The 14,350-nt window shown below is 45.0% G+C and overlaps 1 protein-coding gene across 1 annotated transcript in view; it reads right to left on the reverse strand.

Annotated features, from left to right (window-relative positions):
• SLC35F3 (solute carrier family 35 member F3) overlaps positions 1–13,131 on the reverse strand; it is a 414,606-nt gene extending 401,475 nt beyond the window's left edge. Inside the window, exons 1-2 of the mRNA XM_087431936.1 lie at positions 12,816–13,131; positions 12,193–12,422 (exon numbers count right to left, since the gene is read on the reverse strand). Of these exons, the coding sequence (XP_087288062.1) occupies positions 12,193–12,422; positions 12,816–12,868 (283 nt within the window). The 5' untranslated portion in view covers positions 12,869–13,131. The remainder of the gene's footprint in view (positions 1–12,192; positions 12,423–12,815) is intronic.
• Between the last annotated feature and the right edge of the window lie 1,219 nt (positions 13,132–14,350).

The following is a 14,350-nucleotide window of genomic DNA, read 5'->3' on the forward strand; positions in this document are numbered from 1 at the left end:
CTGAAGCCAGTGCCGATGCTGCCACTGAAGTAAAGAACCTCCACCTTCCCTGAGACAACTTGACAGAGTTCACACAATTCTCCCTGCTTTTTGGCTAAATTCTGATGCAATAACTCTGAATCAAATACACAGTCTCTCCCTTTCAGGCCTGGGCTATGCTATGCCATTGACTGGAACAATGACATATTTTATTTTGAAACTGTTCACATTTACAGAAAAGTTGGGAAAACAGTCCAAAAAACACACACATATGTATATTATTTAGAGTCACCAAATATTAAAATTTTGCCACATTTTGTTGATCTGTCATTCAATCTATCTGTACTTGTTTTTGCTGAACTACTGAAAAGTACATTGCAGACATAATGACACTTTATCCCTAAACACTTCAGTATCTCAAGAATAACCACATTCTCCTCATAACCACACTAATATTAAGCCCAAGGAAAACAACAATATTCCATAAAATAATTTAATAAACAGCAGACATTCAAATTTTCCCAATTGCCTCCAAAATGTCTTTCATAACTATGTGTGAGACTGAGATTTATAATAAGAAATATATATTTGGTTTTCATCCTCATTTCTGGCACAGAGCTCCTAAAACCCTTAGAATTTCCTAAGTGATAAGAGCAATAAAGGTGAAATGGGTGTCTTTGGTTGTTCACAACAAGCCCCTTTCAACCACACCTGAGTTTATATTAATGGGGTGACTTTTGGAAAGCCCCAAAGGACGGGGGCTGGTTGCCAGGGGAACCAACTGTGATTAGAGGGTTGGAACTTTCAGTCCCACCTGCCCCCCACCTCCAGGGAGGGGAGAAGGACTAGAGATTAAATCAATCAACAATGGCCAATGATTTAATCAATCATGCCTATGTAATAGAGGCTCCATAAAAAAAACAAAAAGAAGGGGTTCAGAGAGCTTCCGGGTTGGTGGACACGTGGAGGTGCCAGGAGGGTGGCACACCCAGAGAGGGCACAGAAGCTCCCTGCCCCTTCCCATATATCTTGCCCTGTGCATCCTTCCACCGAACTGCTAAGTTACATCCTTGTATGATAAACTGATAATCTAGTATAAGTAAAGTGTTTTCCTCAGTTCTGCGAGCCACTCTGACAAATTAGTTGAACCCAAGGAGGGAGTTGTGGGAACCTCCAATTTATAGCCAGTTGGTCAGAAGCACGGGTGACAACACGGACTTGTGATTGGCATCTGAAGTGGGGGGCAATCTTGTAGGCCTGAGCCCTCAACCTACGCAATCTGATGTTATCTCCAGGTAGATAGTGTCAATTGAGTTAAATTGTAGGACACCCAGCTGGTGTCACAGAATTGTTTCATGTTGGAAAAACTACCACACATTTTGTGACCAGCCATATCAGAAGTGAAGTACTATTCAGAGAGTACTGTGTGTGATGTAAAGGAAAATGACAGTCTGTTTTTTCTTTACACTATGTTTCCCCCAAAGCGACACAGATACCTCCACATAGAAAATGAGGCATTCCTAGCGCACTGCTGAGGCCTTGGGACAAGAGATCCAGGCCACTAGAAGGTAACTATTATCACCTCCTGGCCTCCGATCAGGTACAGGTGGCCAAGGGACGCTGGCTGCCTCCCCTAAAGTGGCCACATCAACCAGAAAATAATGGAGTAATCCAGGACTCGGTACTGATTTGAGAGACTCTAGGTCACTTGCCGACCATAAGGGACCATCAGTCCCAAAGACGCACAGCCTTCTCTGGGCGCTCAGACTTCCATGTGCTCAGCACAAAGACAAGCCAGGGTCAAGGAAAGAGGCAGGCAAGACAGGAAGGGAGCAAGACAGAGTTCTCCAAGAACACAGGCTTACCCTATCTGTTAGCTCAACCACATCCCTGAGGCTTGGAGTCATCCAGACAGGGGAGGTGGCTCCAGGATCAACTAACGCAAGAAACTGCTGAACAGAACTCCAGATCCTACCATTCTCAACATTATGTAAAGTAACAGTCCCATTAATCAGGACGCTTCAGTTTTTATTAATGTATAAAAGTGAGATGCCCCTTAGGAACATCACTCCCTTCACATCCACACAAATTAAAAAGTGTTATGACTATCAAGCTTAACGGCCAAGACAATAGCTTTAAAAGAGCATTTCTACAGACATGGGAATTTTCTCCTAAAGGAACCGGAGAAACTGCACAAACACAATGTGCAGCAGTGCAGGGAAGAACAGGCAGAGCTGGGAGTACATCCCAACTCCTTCGAATTCCAGTCCACTCTATCTCTGCCAGGCCCCCAGTAAGAGGACGAAAAATCTCTCAGGTCTCAGGCTGCCTTTCCTCAGAGCCAGAAAGAAAAAGAATGCCTGCAGCATAAAACACTGCGGAAGAAATGTGCTGGTTTAGTAGCTTAATCTCATCAACAGAGTCAAAAATCTTTGTTTTTGTGTGATTTCATAAAAGAGAAAAAATGTCTAATGTCTGGGATACATCAAATGAACAAATTAGAACTGATTACAGTAACAGAGCTCAAGTTTGCAAAGGAAGAGAAAAAGAAGTTCCCCAGGGCTCAATACTCCGTCTCTTGCTAACCAGCTGTCTATGGTGCCCGACAATAAAATAGTAAAGGAAGCACCAAAATGAAAGAGGTGGTGCACCTGTGAGATGGGCCCAAGACAAGGAAAGTATGGGAGTTACAGATTGATATGTGTCTTTTCTGTCTCCCCACTATGTAATTTTAGGAAATAGTAACTATACCATATATTTAGTATATGTTTATCTTAGAAATGAGTATACTTACTGCTCTGTAGAAGCAGTGAACTATTTGACATTTGAATGAATGAATGAATGACTAGATGGATGGATGGATGGATGGAAGGATGGACTAACCGATAAATGAATATGCATTCACATTACATTCCATTGTTTGATATGTTTTTGAACCATTCACAAATGAACCCCTTCATGAGTAGTGGTTGAAACTTCACACAACAATTTTCTGAAGCCCCTGTCTAGCCCATGGGCTTCTCAAGACGGAGCATGTGGGGTCTAGTTTGAAAGTGTTCCTTCCTCCACCTTCCAGCCACCACATCCAAACTCCTCACTGTATTCTGAGTGAATCATAAGATACAATGTAGGTTACAGATAGAACACACACAATTACACACGTACCAGTACCAAGTTTTCCTAGTGTTTTCACAGTAGATTCTAATCATATAAATTTTATTTACATGTAACTTTGAAACCACACCCACTGCATAAACTCAAATAAACCTACAAAATACAAAAGATTTTTATGTTAAATATTTAATAAAACAAAATGGTGACAAAGTAAAAGAGTTTGGATAAACCTTTAAAATCTGTTGTTCTGGGTTACAGCATTTAAACGGTCTTCAAACTATTTCATCGGCCAGTTCTTTTCTAAAAAACGTACAGAAGAGGGGAATTCAAGTCCTTCCTAGGTGTCACACACCAGCGTTAATGCACTTCTCCATGAAAAATGTGTATTAAACTCCCACTTGTGCACACCATGAGAACGCTGCACCAAACCCAACTGTTTCATACCTACAATCATAATTATACTCCTTTTTTTAAGAGGAGGACATCTTAATATACATGCATTGAAAATGAGCAGACTCAATTTCTAAAAAGAAAAGTAAGGAAGCAAAGTCAACATTCATTAAGAACCATCCAGCAACTACAAGGATGTGCAGCTATGACATACAAGCGTCTACCGGGGCTTTGGGGGGAAAAAAATAAATAATAAATAAAATCTTTAAAAAAAAAAAAAAAAGAACCATCCTTCTTCCGACCCTTTTGAATAAAACTTTAAGGACATACACAGATTTTTATAACTCTCTGTTGTTACAAAGTAGATGGTAAAGAAAGATAGAAATAATTTCCTAATAGATTCTTATCTATCAAGTACTGTAGATGATACACAGCAGACTGACAAGGAGAAAATCTGAATGTCACAGAAAACATCTGTCAAAACTAGAAAACTGTTCTGAGAAGTTACATTGACTATCTCTATGTCTCAGGAGTCCAAAACAGCCTCCAGCCTTCTGAGCTGCAAATCACCTGAGAGGAGCAATTGATTTCCTACAATCTCAAACGCTAGCATAAATTACGGCTACCTCAAGCTGCATGAGAGAAAAATGTGTGTCCACATCCTAGGCAATTGTTCAAGAGCTTGCTACCATATTAACCCAAAGAATTTATCAGGTTCCTAATTGTACAAGTCCTTTTCTAGGCTCTGCAATAAGGAAACAAAACTAGTTTATCACTCTGCTGATCAACGCACACTCACACTGAATTAAACAAAAAGATACCAAGTAAAAAAAAAAAAAACTACTTCATCCCCCTGACACAGGATAAATAAATACTTAATCCAGCCAGGGTTACTGGGTGTCCATCTCTTTCTAAAGCTCTCCAGTGACAGAAGCTCCATGACCTTCTTTATCTCAGCAGTCAAAAAGTGATTTCTTATTTCCAAAGGAAAATTCTTTGGTGTATATATGTATATATATCCTTGTTTTGTCCTACATGAGCCTGAGAGAAGGGGCTCAGAAATCCTATTCAGATGGGTGTCTACAGTAGCATGGAACAAAACCCAGCTTCTGCTCACATAGCAGGAAAGGGCTGTGGCATTGCAACAGCGGCGTCTCCTGGAGCTTAGAGGAGGAGCTGCAGCAAGACCTTGACCTAGGAGAGAAACAGGACCCAGCATGGAGTCCTGGAAATTGCCAAGGCTCCCTCTGGGCTGCTCTGTACACCTGTCTGATTCTTCTCTCTATGTAGACCAGCTTTCTCTGCCTCTCCATCCACATGGAAGCCAGAACAGCTCTCTCACAGCATCTCCTCCACTCAAAACTACCCCAGACTAGACCACAATCTCCTGGTTTTAATCTTAAATTCCAGGTGGGAGATACTGATGGAGTTAGCGTGTTCAAGAGTCCACCCTGATCTGATCTAAGGTGCCCAGGAGGAAGTTAATATGAGTCTGGCTGCTAAGGGCCCACCCTGACGATGTGGTGCAGGCTAGTTAAGTGGTTCATGGTGAGTTAGGAGGACATTCCCAAAGGTGTCCACACCAATTGTTCTCAAAAAGACATGTCATATGCCTGTTTCACCTCTCCCTCCCCTAAAGCTTTAATCCGGCCTGTAGAACCCATTTTCAATTCCCATCAATCCATTTCCTCTTCTTCCCAGGGCACTATTCATTTTTCCATATCATTTTTAAAGTGAGGTTATCAAAACTAGACAAACACTCTGATATGAGACTGGCGAATGTAAGCTCTAGAAGTGACATTGCTTGTCAGTGTTTTCAGCTGAGTTAAAGTGAAGACCCTGGAGACTGAGCAATGGGAGTCCCATTTCTTGACTGAGAAAGACAATCAGAAGTGTTCTACACTGGAAGACCCCACAGAAATATAGATGCTTAGGAGCCACTTCGTGTGTGTGCATGCATGCGTGTGTGTGTATGTAAATGGCCTTTCATTAATATATTTAGCATATGTTTATTGATTTAGGTGCTAGAGATACTGTGTGATCTGGGGATAGAATCATCACTGTGTGATCTGGGGATAGAATCATCATAGTTCTATGTACAGAGACCACACTGAGGGCTGGAGACACAGTAATGAGCCCTGCCCTTACAAACTTTCCATTTGTAAGTTTCAGCCACACACTTAAACTAGCCAGGACAATACATATGAAAGCGACAGCACTGTGGGAGACCCCGGTAAGAACACCTCACCAGATCTAACATGGTCAGAGAGGCTCCCTGGAAGAAGTGACACTTAGACTGGGGACTGGATGAGTAAGGTGACATACATCAGTGGTCCTCCTGATGACACACATCAGATGACTAGAGTATAAGGTACTAGAGTCAGTCTCTGCTCACAGTCCCACTTCATCTTTTACACTCTGGTGCCACTATGCTCCAGTCAAGCTGAATTACCTTTCTGTGCATATACTGTTCCCCTGTGTGGAATGCAAACCTCCCCTCCACCCACTTCCTGTGGCTTATCACTCCTCCAGCTTCTGAACCAAACTCACCACTGTGAGAAAGGGCTCTCGAAGCACCCCAAGCCAATCTTTATCACACCCTATTATCGCTTCGGATTTCACTTTCTCTCCCTCTAGTCTGTGAGATTTGAAGGCAAGGACTGTGTCTCCCATCACCTATGTCTATATTCTGGCATGCAGTAAATGCTCAAAAAGTTTGCTAAATGAATAAACAAAAATAAAGGAGTATTTATAGATGCCAGGCAAAGGGCTGGATGCTATATACATTATTTCATTTAATCCTCATGACAATCCTGAAAAGTAGTTACATCATCCCCCATTTTATGGATAAGAAAACAGAGGATCACAGAGGTGGGTAACTTGCCAACGGTGACATTGCTGTGAAGGGACAAAGCTGGGATGTGAATGCAACTCCTCCTGATTCCCTTTCCTCTGCTTCTCCTGAGAACATTAAAGAAACCGAGGTTGTCCCCTCCTTCATTCAGGGCTACAATTCAAATGAGTATCCTTATCAACACTCAGGAAAACACTTAGAGTCCAATGGCTCATACACATATGGATTAATTTTTTAATGCAACTAATCTGAATTTTTCCAACTGCTTAAGGAAGGGGGCCAACAGTCACTGCCAGAGTGTTTTAGACTAGACATTTGATAAAGAGACCCAGGATAGACTCCTGAAGACCAGTGAGAAATTTCCTTGCCCAGGCATCTTTGAAAGCCGGGAACACTGTGCTTCCCTGGAGGTGAGAACATGGACTACAAGCCCTTCACCACCAGTTGCAAAGGGTTTATAACCCCCTGTCAATGATCTGAGTGTACTGGGGAGCACCGTGTTTCTTTAAAAAATTATAGTTCTGCACTTTAATTCTTTCAAATCTCAGAAAACTATTTACTAAATTATTAGCATATATTCATATTCAGGAATAAAATCTACTCTCTGAGACATTAGAAAATGTCATGCTCTAAGCTCATCCCATCCCACCCCCATCACACTCCAACTTTTTTTCTTTTAAAATCTTTTCAGTCTAGTATTTCATATGCCAGGCTCCATTCTAGAAAAAACTTTTACAACCAAATTATAAATCTCTTACAAGTGGGTCATTTTTGAATTGCTGACCTGACCTTTACTATTTTGGGAGGATCAAAGAGCAGTGCTCACCATGAATTCAATTACACTATGAGCCACTGTTCCAGTTACCACTGGTAACCACGTCAGCAACCTACACTCACAGTTGAGTCTGGAATGGCAGAGAGTAGAAAGATGGTCTTTCCCTACAAACCCCTCCCCCTCACCTCATGCAAACCCTTTCTAACATGTTAAACCTGGAGGACCCTGGCACATGAGATTTTCCTGTCAGCAGCTGAGCTATTCAGTGCCCTACATTTTCTCAGCTTGAACTACAAAACCTCCACCCAGATAAACTGGGTTATGCTCAGTAATCCACATGCTCCTGGCAAGGTTCAAATCGCCAATGGCAGGCTGGAGTGGGCTAGAGATGGGCTGGCCATTTGGGACTAGCCCACCCTCCACTCTACAAATGACTTAAAACTAAACCCATCAGCATTTAAAAAAAATCACTGTTATCTGAACATACCAGCACCACATAGTATTAATAAATCTACTCAAAAGACAGTTGTACCTCATTTTAAGCAACAAACATGACCCCCACCCAAAAGCTACGCCTAAAAAGTTTCTTTACTAGAAAAATGTTTGTGAGCTCACTATTTGAAAACACCCTGTAGGGAAACTTTTTGCAAAGTAATCACCCCTGCTAAATGTGAACAATTTATCTATTACCTAGATGCAGGTATTTCTTGACAAGGCACACCTGTGTAGTGAGCCTGGTCTCCCATCACTTATCTCTGTATTCTGGCACAGTATATGCTCCAAAAAGTTTGCTAAATGAATAAATGAAAACAACTGAGCATTTATAGATGCTCCTTCATCCTGCATAAGAGCCTCTATTTGGGATCTCCAAGATAGGTGACTTCAAACATCCCTGTGCCCAAATGTCGCCAGGCCCCACTGCTTCAGAAGCCTGGGCCTGGCCGTCCACTATATGGTTGGCTTATTCCTGATCTCTGCCCCTCCTCCTCCCTTCTACAGCCATCTCCTCCCCAGCTGGTGTCTATACCAGAGAAATAAGAAAGCAAAGGGGAAGCAGAAGATATTCCAGTCATTTCTCTTCTGCTGTGGTACAAGGTGGGAGAGGAAAGGAAGTCATTAAGAGAAACTATCCAAATTGTTATGAATTCTAAAGCACTCACTCCAGGGTATCTATTTATGGTGAGCACGGAGTCACGTTAGCCGCAGGCAAAACAGGCTCTTCCAGAAGGCTGTTCATTCTAACCTGGCCCATCGTGAAAACCTGAGAAGTGGTCCAGGAAGAACAAAGAGAGAGGGTCAGGAATTCAGAAGGCAGGCAGGCAGGCCTGCTAGGTTAGCACTACCGGTCAACAGAAAAATGTTCACTCAGAGCATGAATTTGGAGTGAGGCTAAATGAGGGATTCTCATCCAAAGGCACACTCCCAGAGGACATTTGGCGCTGTCTGGAAACATTTTTGGTTGTCACACGTCAGGCGAGGAGGGGGTGTGCTAGAGGCCAGGGACGCTGCTAAACACCCTAATGCACAGGGCAGCCCCCCACAATAAAGAATTACTCAGTACAAATGTCAATAGTGCTGAGGCTGAGAAACCCTGGGCTAAACCAAAGCTCGCTGTCAAGAATTCTGGTCTAGGGCCGACCCCTTGGCTTAGCGGTTAAGTGCGTATGCTCCGCTGCTGGCGGCCTGGGTTCAGATCCCGGGCGCGCACCGATGCACCGCTTGTCCAGCCATGCTGAGGCCGTGTCCCACATACAGCAACTAGAAGGATGTGCAACTATGACATACAACTGTCTACTGGGGCTTTGGGGGGAAAAAAAAAAAGAGAAGGAGGATTGGCAATAGATGTTAGCTCAGAGCCGGTCTTCCTCAGCAAAAAAAGGGGGATTAGCACGGATTAGCTCAGGGCTGATGTTCCTTACAAAAAAAAAAAAAAAAAAAAGAATTCTGGTCTAGTCTATGGTTCAGGAAGCTGAGGATGGCACCTATGATGGAAGAACAGGGAAGGAGTGAAGCAATTCCAAACTAACAGGAAGTCGGCATCAAGAATTAAAAGATAGAAACCGACGGAGATGCATTCCAAGGTTCTCTCTCCCAGAGGTCAGCATTTCAGGCGGCATCCACCGGCTCATTCAACAGTAATTACTGAGCATCTACTGTGGACCACGTGCTTTTGGGATACACTCCCAGCTGGGAATCCAAGGAATCCCCAAGAACACTGCCCGGGAGTTTGGTTCAGAAACATGAATGTGTTGCTCGGAGGACTTTAGCCACTGAGAAGAGGAACTCGACCCTTCTTATCTACTGGTTTACAGTTCAATTCTCAGTTGAATGTTCCACACAAACCATCCCTCTCAGACCCGGGAGCCTTTAGGATTTAAAAAAAAAGGTCCTTACAAAAAGTCCCTTGTCTAGGAAACTTGTTAATCTCACTGATTGGGCTGAGAAGGCTGAGCAAAGATCATTTCTGCACTGTTCACATTTACCTCATTTATCTAACGGCCCAAAACAAAGTCTAAACGTTAAGAGGATAAGAATGAATAGGTGGTCATTCAAATAATTTCTCTTGCTACAAAGGCAGCTAACTTATACCTCTCAAATGGTCTAGAAACTCTCATTGGCAACTCCTTCAGAGGGGATATAGATGATCCACTTTGAAAGATGACTATAAGGTGACATAATGTCAAGGATGAGGCCTAGAGCATCCCATGAGGTGCTCTGGAGACCATTAGAATATTTCTTTTGTAATCATCATCTCTCCCAGTTTATTGAGTGTGATTATTAACCAACAAACAAAATAACTAATACCAACATATAGATAAGCCTCTTTATTTTTTTTTTCTACTTAGGTAGAAATGGCAAACAGCAAAAGTACTGCTCTAAAATTTCTCTGGCTATGTCAATAGAACGTTAGCTTCTCTAAATTTAAACTTAAAATCCAATTAATTCATCAAAATGTCAGTTGTCACCTAAAGCATTTTAGTGAAAAGGAAATACCTTAGAATAAAGAAGAATCTTCTCAGGAATAAAGGAGTGAGCTGATGGTATTCATACTATAATGATCACTGTAGCCTTGCCTGCTAACATTTACTCCTTCAGTGAAGCCTCAGAGAGAGGATATTTACAAATACCACTGGTGGTACAAGGGACTCATTTTCCATATGGCCTTTCCCCTGTCTTAAATATAAAGTGTATTTGTACCAAGCACAGTCATCACTGCTGTAAGCTCCCCGCCGACCCCCAAACCTTGGTGACACAAACCTTAGTGACAATTTCTACGAAGCACATGGGGCCAGTCACAAACAGAATTACAAAGATAAACCTTAGTATGACTTTAGGGGCTAAAGACATGACTCCAAGAAGGCTGTAATTTTTACCACTATCTTACTTATTAAGAAAGCAGAGAACAGAAATATAAAATAGAAAATTTCTAACAAAAACTTAGAAAGCAGAAATAGAAATTGAGTGTCCTGGGCCGGCCCCGTGGCTTAGCGGTTAAGTGCGTGCGCTCCGCTGCTGGCGGCCCGGGTTCGGATCCCGGGCGCGCACCGACGCACTGCTTCTCTGGCCATGCTGAGGCCGCGTCCCACATACAGCAACTAGAAGGATGTGCAGCTGTGACATACAACTATGTACTGGGGCTTTGGGGGAAAAATAAATAAATAAAATCTTTAAAAAAAAAAAAAAGAAATTGAGTGTCCTATCCTCGTGCATAAGAGAAATGGTTTCCAGTGGGTTTTCAGTCTTGTTATTTTATGCCCAATGCTTTTCAGCTGAAAAGAGAACTTGGTCTCTTGTCTTCCTTCTATGATCCAAAGCCAATTTATCAGCTATGATTTTAGCAGCAGAAGAATGGAGGAGACGTGGATAACCTTTTAAAGGTTTATACAGAGTTAAATGCAATCACCACAGTCCTTTAAAAATTAGTAAAGGCATGAAAACAAAACATTAAAATCCTACATTTCTTCCTGCAAATAACTTACAAGTAAGCAGCTAACCGCTAGCATACTGCTGACCTCTGGCTTGGAATCAAGGGTTTTAGGAAAAAACTCAAGACAGACATATTTTTAGAGCTGAATATGATTAAATTACAAAAGCCTGCTTTTTTTTTTCTAAGGACCAATAAAGTATGTTCCCATTTCAAGCAACAAAGGGTAAAATATATCTCAGAATCATTAAGCTGTTAGTCTTCATTACCAACGGAATGAAGCAGTACCCATTTTTTATCCTGACTGAGATGGGAAATGGCAATCTCTTTCTGCTATGTCAAACGATAGTGATGGAAGCATCTAATTATGGTTACAGTTACAGACATCTGCAGTCTGTTGTAGCCAACTTCTCCCTTCCAAAGTGAGAGAAAGAAATATCCACCAAATTAGTCCTGGTCACACAGGTAATGTCTGTATAATTGATCACAGCACTGCCAAAGCCATCAGCTGGGCCCACTGGCAAAGAAAAGTTTCAGCTGCTCCACCTGGCACCAACCATTTATGGCTCTGGGACCAAATGCCAATATCCAGAACGATCCATATAGAACCTCTACACTGAGGATAGATAAAGACCTGGGGCAACGAGAGTGAATAAGATCTAAAATGAAGGCCCCAAGAATTATCCTCCATCATCAAGGCCTAGGAGACACAGTAAAGAGTTAAAATCCAGGGTAGCTAAGTCTGCAGTTTCTAACTGAGCCAGGTGAACCCGACCTGGGGTGAGTAACACTTTCAGATCCGCAGGGAAGCCACACAGCGCAGGATACACTGAGTTTCCAACGTGTCTCCCATATTGTGACACTTCAAGAGCAAGCTGATGAGGATAGAGAGGTGCGTATGGGGCGGAGGGGGGGGGGCGGTGAGAGAATGGATCAGAAATTCCCAAAGGTCCTAGAGAACTCCGTCTCCAAGCCTCTTCCTAAAAGTTGCAAACCTGGGTCTGTATCTGCGGGCAGGGCAGTTAAGGGAAGGGGGACGGGCGGCTGGACGCGCTGCAGCGTGCGATCCGGCTCCCCGAGGCTGCCGCGACAACTGTAGGGCAGACGCACCGGCGGGCGCGGGAAATGAGGGGATGCGGCGCGGGGGTGTCTTACTTTTGTAGCTCGCTGCCCAGGGTTGGTAGCCATAGTAGCCGGTGATGCGCAGGATCCGCTCCTCGATGGACGTGAGCCCCACCGGCCCGCTGGTAAGGTCCTCCACCGAGCGCGACCATTTCAGATCCTCCTTAATCGCCTCGTCCACCACCAAGTATTTGAGCTGCCGGAGCTGGGGGCTGATGTCGGACAGTCTCCGGGGACTGACGTCCGGTGACCTCCTCATGCCACTGAGGCGTGGGCAGGTGGGCGGGGAGAGGGAGCCAGGACAGAGAAGGGGGGGATTTCGGTGAGGAGCAGATCCCAGGGCCAGCAAGGGCGCAGCCCGGGCCCCCCAGGGGCAAGTGCCACCGCAGGGCGGGCGCTCCCACCGCCCGCCACCCACCCCAGTTCCCGCAGCAGCCTCGGCGTCGGGTCCCGTCTCCGGTGCCGGGCCCTGTGCGCCTCGGGGCAGGGCAGGTTGGGGCGAGTGGCGAGGGAGAGGGCGCCTTAAACTTCCCGAGCACCTCCGCCGCGCGCGCCGCCCCTTCCCGAGCCCCAAACTACCCGGCGTCCCGGCTGCAAAAGGGCCATCCCGGCGCTCCAGCCACCCGTTCGCGCACCCACCCCGGGGCGCTACTTACATGGCGATGCTTTTGCCCCTGGGTGCGCTGCCGGGAAACTCTCGGATCCCCATAGGCAACGGCAGAGTGGGGCCGGGAGCTCCCAGACTTGAGGCGGAGGGGCCACGGGCCCGAGCTGCCTGCAGCCACCGACCCGGGGGGAAGTGGGCGTGCTGCCCGCCAAGGGTCCGCGCTGCGCCGGCCGCCCCGCGCCGCCTGTGCGCGCCCGCGCGGGTCGTCCCCGAGCGCCACCGCGGCGTGCGGCGCGACGCGGGCGCGGTGGCTCAGCCTGGCTCCAGCCGGTCCGCGGCGCTCGCTGCAACCAGCAGGCGGCAGGGGCAGTGCGGGCGCCGTGCCCCTCGCCCGTCGCGTCGCCGCCGCCCTAGCACACCGCGGGCGCGGGAGCCACGGAACCCGGAGAACACTGGGAGCGCTGTGTGCTCTCGAGGCACTTGGGCGGGCGGGATGTGCCCGGCCCGGGAACGCGGGAGCCAGGCGGGGGCGCTGCTGCCCCCTTCCCACCGCCTGGCGTGCGCTCGACTCTGGAGCGGGCCCTCGGCGCCCGCGCTCCGCCTGACAACCTTGGGACTTGGGACGCGCTCCTCCTCCCCTCTCTTATGACTTGTCAGATCACAGTGCTCCTGGTTCAGTAGTTCAGTTTCAGTGTCTCAATAGCTCTCTCTCGCTCTCTCTCTTTCCTCAGTCTAAAATAATGAGCAAAACTACGTGGAAAGACAGAAACCTGGTTCCATATCCACAAAAACCATGCTCAGAATGCCAAATAAATAAATGGCACTTCATAGGCAAAGCTGAGACAGAGGTGAACTGATTCATTACGCTGTGGGTGTGGTTCAGTCATGCCTGACCCTCAGAGAGCTTGCATTCCCAATGATGAAGCAATTACTAAATCAGTTTGTCGTCTTAGATTCCCATTTTATTTAGCCTCTAATCGTTTTTTCCTATCCTAAAGCCATTCTCTCCAGAACGTTTAATCACTTTTCATGATGTTATTTTGCTGTTATTAAAAAAAAAACACATATAGGTTCTTCAGAGCAAATTTAGAAAATACCCATGTTCCAGCCAAAGTGACTACTTTGAATTATAAGTGTATTCCCTTACACTCTTTTTTCCAACGCAAAATACATTTTTCACAAAATAAGAATCAAATTGTACACACTACTTATGTAGTGACAAATTATATTATGTCTGAGCAAACTAGGAATAAAGGGGTACTTCCTCATATTAGTGAAGGAGATCTACAAAAACCTACAGCTGACATCACATTTAGTGGTAAGAAACTAGTAGAAGCTTCTCTGCTAAGATCATGAGCAAGGCAAGGATATCTCTTCTCACCACTCCTTTTCAGTATTGTACTCTAAGTCCTACCTAATGCAATTAGATAAGAAAAAGAAATTAAAAGTATACCTATTGGGAAGGAAGAAATAATACTGTCTTTGTTAACAAATGACATGATCATCTATGTAGAAAACCTCAAAGAACTGACCAAAAATTGACCTGGAACAAATATCGATTACAGCAAGGTTGCAGGTACAAGG

This window comes from Ceratotherium simum, chromosome 6 (assembly GCF_057802395.1).
Source record: "Ceratotherium simum simum isolate JZ-2026a chromosome 6, ASM5780239v1, whole genome shotgun sequence".
NCBI classification, from domain to species: domain Eukaryota; kingdom Metazoa; phylum Chordata; class Mammalia; order Perissodactyla; family Rhinocerotidae; genus Ceratotherium; species Ceratotherium simum.